Source organism: Salvelinus fontinalis, chromosome 40 (assembly GCF_029448725.1).
Source record: "Salvelinus fontinalis isolate EN_2023a chromosome 40, ASM2944872v1, whole genome shotgun sequence".
Lineage (NCBI taxonomy): Eukaryota > Metazoa > Chordata > Actinopteri > Salmoniformes > Salmonidae > Salvelinus > Salvelinus fontinalis.
In genome coordinates, this window is record NC_074704.1 from 19,502,516 (window position 1) to 19,509,008 (window position 6,493).

General features: G+C 45.2%; 1 protein-coding gene across 2 annotated transcripts; it reads right to left on the reverse strand.

Annotated features, from left to right (window-relative positions):
• Window positions 1-28: 28 nt before the first annotated feature.
• LOC129839401 (RING finger protein 122-like) lies at window positions 29-6,137 on the reverse strand. Of its 2 annotated transcripts, none has more exons than XM_055906830.1 (7): window positions 5,952-6,137; window positions 4,945-5,365; window positions 3,333-3,490; window positions 2,470-2,512; window positions 2,187-2,228; window positions 1,835-1,917; window positions 29-1,534 (listed from the first exon to the last, which is right to left on the reverse strand). In XM_055906830.1, exons 3-7 carry the CDS (start codon window positions 3,434-3,436, stop codon window positions 1,414-1,416), a joined length of 393 nt encoding a protein of 130 aa, XP_055762805.1. In that variant the 5' UTR covers window positions 3,437-3,490; window positions 4,945-5,365; window positions 5,952-6,137; the 3' UTR covers window positions 29-1,413. The 2 variants fall into 2 exon arrangements, with proteins under 2 accessions (XP_055762805.1, XP_055762804.1); XM_055906829.1 differs by having other exon boundaries at window positions 5,941-6,137.
• Window positions 6,138-6,493: the final 356 nt, after the last annotated feature.

Sequence of the window (6,493 nt, forward strand, 5' to 3'; positions counted from 1 at the left end):
ACTACTCATTTACAGAAGATGCACCACAGAGAGGATACATATTTTATTTAAAAGCAACAAACGATACAAAATGGGGGGGTCACAACATTACGTACATACATACATACAGGCAAGACTAGCTATCTATCAGTCTTCGAGGTAATGGACCTGGTTTGTGTCAGAAATGGCACCCTATTCCCTATATAGTACACTACTTTTGACCAGGGCCTGCATAGGGTTCTGTGTAAGGAATAGGGTGCCATTTCAGACACACTCCTGGATATATAGTTCTGTACATCAGAGAGCTGCTGTGATGTTGGTATTGGACTGGTTTTGGGATTCCAGCCTTTGGCTGCGTTCCAGACCAACTACTTTGCAGTCACTTGCCAGATCTCATTGGCTGCGTTCCAGACCGACTACATTGCAGTCGCTTGCCGGATGTGTGTTTAAGTGTTTAGCATGTCAGCTAACCGCATATGCTCAGTCGATGATGTGGCGCAGAACCATTTGTTGCTGTGTGCAGCGCGACTGCAATGTAGTCGGCCTGGAACGTGACCAATGTTTTGACTCCCTCAGTATAGTGTTACCTAGGTTGGAGTTGGCAGTATTGGACATGTTCTGTGTGTGGCACATGGTATTGAATGGCATGTTTGTGCTGGCTTGTATTGTAACACCCCTGAGGTATGAGAGGTATCCATTTACATCAATCCTGATACTCGACCAATGACCTTCTCAGAATGCCTGACGTGTCGTTTTGTGATTGGCTGTTTCTGGCAGTGTTGTACCAGGCATCGTCCAATGACTGGGGGAGAACTCGGTATTCTAAAGTGGCTCCCGTTCCTATGTCACTTTCCTCTCATTCTCACTGGAGATACTATTAGTACACTGCTGACCTGCAAAATGAATATTCGGGTCAAGAGTGTCCGTGTAGCCTTTACTCATTCTCACTGATCTAAAGGGGAGGATAGACAGCAGCTTTATGAAGCTCCACTGCTAAGCTAGGAGGTCGCAATCCCAAACTGACCTGCTGCACCCGATCCCCTACCCTATCCTTCATTTCTTGCAGGAAGCCCCATTGGCATGCTAGTATGGCCAAATTCCAAACACCACATCCCTCAAGGTTAGAGTTATCATTTTGTTTTTAGGTTCCATTGCTAAACTAGTAGGGCCCGATCCTGAAACACTCTCTTGCACCCTGCCCCTCGGTCATCGTTGACTTTCTTGAAGATCTGAAAGGCCTGGACGGGTGTATTCAACATCCATATACAGTAGCCAAACCCCCAGCCATATTGATTAATGCTCAGTCAAAGACTAACACCATGGAAGCCACTTTAAGAATACAATCGACTCTGTGTGATGTCCATAAAATGACCATCAATTCCGTGTAAATGTGTACAGGTGCGTATGGCGGTTGTGGTGGCCCCTGTGGGTCCTTCACACCTCCTCTGGGTCCTGGGGCCCCTCAGTTCCCTGTGTGGGGTCTGGGTGGAGCCTGAGGATGGGCTTATTACACATGGGGCACACGCTACGGATCTCCAGCCACTTCAGCAGGCACCTGGATGGGACACACAAAATAGACTGAGATTTCCTCAAAAGTGCATAACCTGTTCAAATATTATAGAGATAGCATCCTTCATTTATTCTGTCTGTCCTTCATTCCTTTTTCTTTTCCTTTCTTCCGTGAGCTAATCATTGATCTGACAAGGATGTTAACTTCAAGGAAGGGAGGCTGGAACCAGAAGGATTTATGATGTAATCATGTTAGTTGCAGCTGCCTGTTGAGCGTCATTATGACCACAGATGTGTTGACGTTTTGTAAACTCTGTCTATAAGGAGAGCCTGATGGTTAACTCACTTCTTGTGAAATGCGTGTGAACACGGACACACGGCTAGCTCATCTCTGGTCCGAAACTCTTCCAAACATACTGCACACGTTTGCTTTAAGGGCAAGAAGAAAAATGTGTGTTAGTGTGTGTGTGTGGTCACATTTACAAGAACAATGATTGAGTCAACCCGCCCTTAGCTCGAAGTTAAATACATCATCTGAGTTCAAACACAACACCAGGTTAAATCAAAGGCATAGCATCGCCGCGGGGGTTTCCCAGGTAGCTAACACGAGCCACACAGAAATGGTTCAGAAAATGTTACATTATTTTCCAAACAATCTGCATTGAAATAGAAACGTCACACAGAATAACACGACTTACTCCTAGAAGGCTCAGCTTCTTGCCTGCCCCTTTAAGAACCACCTATTGAGGACAAAAAATCAAAAAAGCAGTTTGTACATGTGTTAGAGTGTGTAAGCTACTTGATACACACACCGGTATTGGTACAAATCCAGGGATGACGTAATGAAGGTTAACTATAAAGAGTAGTGGGCGTTGTGTTTCAAAACACGCTGACGACAACAGATAGTGTGAAATACTGTAGTAGTAGTTGAACCCGGGTCAGACCCCAGTGCTACATGTGCTGGTGTAGTGATAGGCCTACCTCATTGTAGCTGAACTGCTCCCTCGTCCCTTGCTGTTTCAACCTACAGAGAGACAAATACAAAATGGCCGTGTTTAAAGATGGAGTCTGGGAACTTAAGCACTTAAGTTGACAAATAAACTTTGATTTGATTTACAAATTTGAAACATATTGTGTGAATTGGAATTCATAATGTTTCTTATTTGGGGGGGCGATAACGTACACGAAATGGATGACGTAGTACACAATTTGGCACAATTATACAAAACCTCTGTAGCATCACTTTAAAATGTCTCATCAACGCAAAGGGTGGCTACTTTGAAGAATCTCACATATAAAATATATTTTGATTTGTTTAACACTTTTGGTTACTACATGATTCCATATGTGTTATTTCATCGTTTTGATGTCTTCACTATTATTCTACAATGTAGAAAATAGTCAAAATAAAGAAAAATCCTGGAATGAGTAGGTGTGTCCAAACTTTTGACTTGTACTGTATATAAATAATATCATAGGCCTATAATATGACAATACGTAATTAAATAAAGGCTCTTGAAGCATAATAAGCGAAGCCTCCATGTGGATAAGTCTACATGTTAATATCCTGATTGCAATGGCAACCAGCCAGCAACCATCTTTGTTTGGGTCCTTCCCCCTACGGTTTCCAATAGGTGGTACAGCCACAAAGTCAAAATTCACTATATTGTCAAAATTAACGAGCACAAAAATGAGCTTTTTTGTCGTAATTTAAGGTTAGGGTTAGGCATAAGGTTAGCAGTGTGGTTAATGTCAGGGTTAGGTTTAAATTCAGATGTTAAATTGTAGAAATAGGCAGGGTTTATCACTTTGTGGCTGTTCCAGCTAGTGATGACCCTACATACCTGAAGAGGTAGCAGCAGAAGATGAGGCTGAGCATGAAGACGAACAGGCCGATGCCCAGCACTATCACGTAGACATTGAGTGGCAGGTGGTAAGTGGTATCCATCTTGCTAAGTCCACAGTACGTCTCAAAGTGCTGGAGACCTAAACCACAGGCATCCTGAGAAGAAGAAAAACATTTGCACACAGCTTGTTGTCATGAAAGAGGTTGTCAAAACAATAGAGGGACTTGAACGAAAACATGTCACAGCTTACCTCACTTACCATATAATGAAAGTGTTATAAATACTAATATGTTTTCCCCACTCAAAACAGAGGATCCGGGGACATATTCCCACATGCAAATGGCTCACAGCTTCTTGTTTACACACCTTTTAAACAGGAGAGAGAGACACTAAAACACAGATTCTCTCGCTGATTCACTTCTCATGTAGGCGTTATAACTAGAGACATATTTATATATGGACTAATATATTTCAATCTAAACATAGGGCTCTTGTTATAACTGCAATGCTTAATGCATGGTTTTCCTCCCTTAGACAATACATCTCCATTATATCCTCCATGTAGGACACAAGAGCCACCGACATGTGTTTTACTATCTAGGGCTGCATGTTAGAAAGCCTAGTAAGCCTTGTATTGACAATTCAAACGACAAGGTCAATATTTGGTGGGGAGGGAGGGAGGGGGAAGTGAATGCCTGGTATTTGGCTCCCATCCCACCCATACTGCTCTCTATTGCTCTGCTCTGACTGGAGCCGAGGCACGTAATTGGCAGTGAACTAAACCAACATGGAGTACGGTGGCTCCACTTCCGTCGGTACGCCATCTGTTCCACAGACTCCCCTTCACAGACTAGGTGGCTGGCCTGTGGGTTGTGTGTGTGTGTGTCATGGGTGGGGGTTGGTTGGGAGCTTTAGCTAGCCTTTTCATGAACAGGCACACAACACTCTAGGGACTGAGGCACCATTTGGCAAGACAATGGTAACCAGGATGCACCACTTCCACCCATATGCCCCATGTGTTCTGTTCTTGTGAATTTGCCTCACCACGGACGAGATGCCCCCTTACCCCCCTCTCTTTGCCAGTCTGTTTTAACGGCCATGGCCGTGTCACTTAATTTGGAGTGATAGAAGGGGTACAGCTTGAGCACAGTGGGGGGTATGGGGTCATTAATTTGACATTGGGGTAAAGGGAGGGCGGAATGGGAGTAGGGGGGGGTCTTAGAATTGAAACATGGTTACATAGACAGTTTATTTTCTCAGATGTAGAATGGACCATATGCAGAGACCGGCTAGGCATCGAATAGCTCAACAACCTCTAGTAGTACCGTTAGTTACAGTTACATGATGGTTGCTATGTAGCCTATATATAACTAACTAAACATGACCCTGGAAAATGGAATTAGTTTGAGTGCCGTTTCACCCTTTCGACAAAACCCAAATGAACCCACATTCAATTTCGTCATTTCTCAAGCATATCAATTACAGAAACCCTGTTAGCAGTCAGTAAAGAGTTCAAGGGAGAGGGGAGAGTTATAGTGGAACACACAGGCTGTGTAAGCTACGGACTGCATTACATTGACTTGGCAGAAGGTTGAGGAAAAACACTTACCGTTACACCATTGGAACGGTTGCATGAAATCTGACTCCCAGGACTGCAGCAGTAAATCCAGGCCCTGTCAGGAGAAGGCTGGACCTGTGTGAGGGCCAAACTACCAGGTTACCCCGACGCCCGGAAGCCCAAAATCAGTCTCTAAACTGGGGCTAAAAGAAGACAAACGAGTCGCTGGGGTGGTTTGAGGTTGTGGTGGATCGTCCAAAAGCAAAACCATGAAGATGATCAGAATTCCGAGAAGAAGATTGTTAAGATTCTGGCTGTGTGGTTTTGTCCACTCAGCAATCCATGCGCGACATTCCCGAATCTGGATTAGCTCCCGAGGGTTAGGATTGGGAGATGTGGGATTGGGAGTGCTGCAGTCCTTGTGTGTGCTCCTTCTCCTCTCTCAACATTGACGATGACGTCCTTGTGATGACTGTCAGAGAGAGACGAAGAAATCAGTTTAGTCACATGGCTCTTACCTCATGTCAATGACCACTGTTGAAGTGGTGAAATCTGCTCTCAACACTGAGCAAAACAACACACATTTCCTTTCCTCCCAATCAAAACAACTTGCATTCAGGAGAAAAACAGCCCCATAAATTGCAATAAACAACAACTGTCCAGTTCATCACAGTGACAGAAAACCATTCCAAACAACAGTCGCTGCTCTTATTCCAGTGTGGGGGCTATTAGTCCCTGCTTTGTCCCCCTCCAAATCCGTCTGAACAGAGGGATTTTCACAAGCCTTATCCCCTCTGTCTGCCCTCTCTTCTCCTCCTCTTCCTCTACTCCTTCAGTGCCCTGATCTACTAGGGGGGGGTAGAGCGTACTCTTCACAGCAGGAAAAACATGATTCCCCCAAAACACAAACAGTCTTCTAGCTGGGATATTTTGCTAGTGTGTATGTGTGTGTGTCTGTGTGTATTTAGGAGGGGGAAGTTCCTACTCTCCCTCTAACCATCTGCTGCTTCGATTGAGAAAAATGTTGAGACAAAGACAGTCTCCCACCTCCAGCTGACCTGGTCATGGTGGCCGGGTTCCCTCTCCGTCTCAATCCATAATGGTGGTCTAGAAATCTGCCTCGATCCTCCTCTGCTGCTTCTGCTATTGCTGCTGCTGCTGTTCCTATATTTCTGCCTCTGCCTCTCTCAATTCAATACAAGGGTCTCTCTCCTCTCTCTCTCTCTCTCTCTCTCTCATTGGTTTGTAAACAGAGCTCTGGCTGTTGGTCATGTGACCAGTCCTTTGCCTCGCAACTCTCATTTCCCTCCTCCCCCTCCCTCTCCTTTGGGCCCTCCCCTTCTCCCTCCGTCCTCCAATCCCTGTCTCTCTCCCTCTCTCCCTGGGAGAGATGAAAACAGGCATAGGCAGGAGGGTAGGCAGAGGGGCTTAGACATAGACGAATGAGACGACTGGATACGGTGTGAGGGTTGTGAGTTTCTCCCTCTGTGTGTGTTGGAGTCTTGCAGGAAACACAGGGAGGGCCCGGCCAGTGACATGTGCACTGCTGCTGTCCAGACAACCAAACGACAACCCAGTCTCATTAATTATGTGCTATATG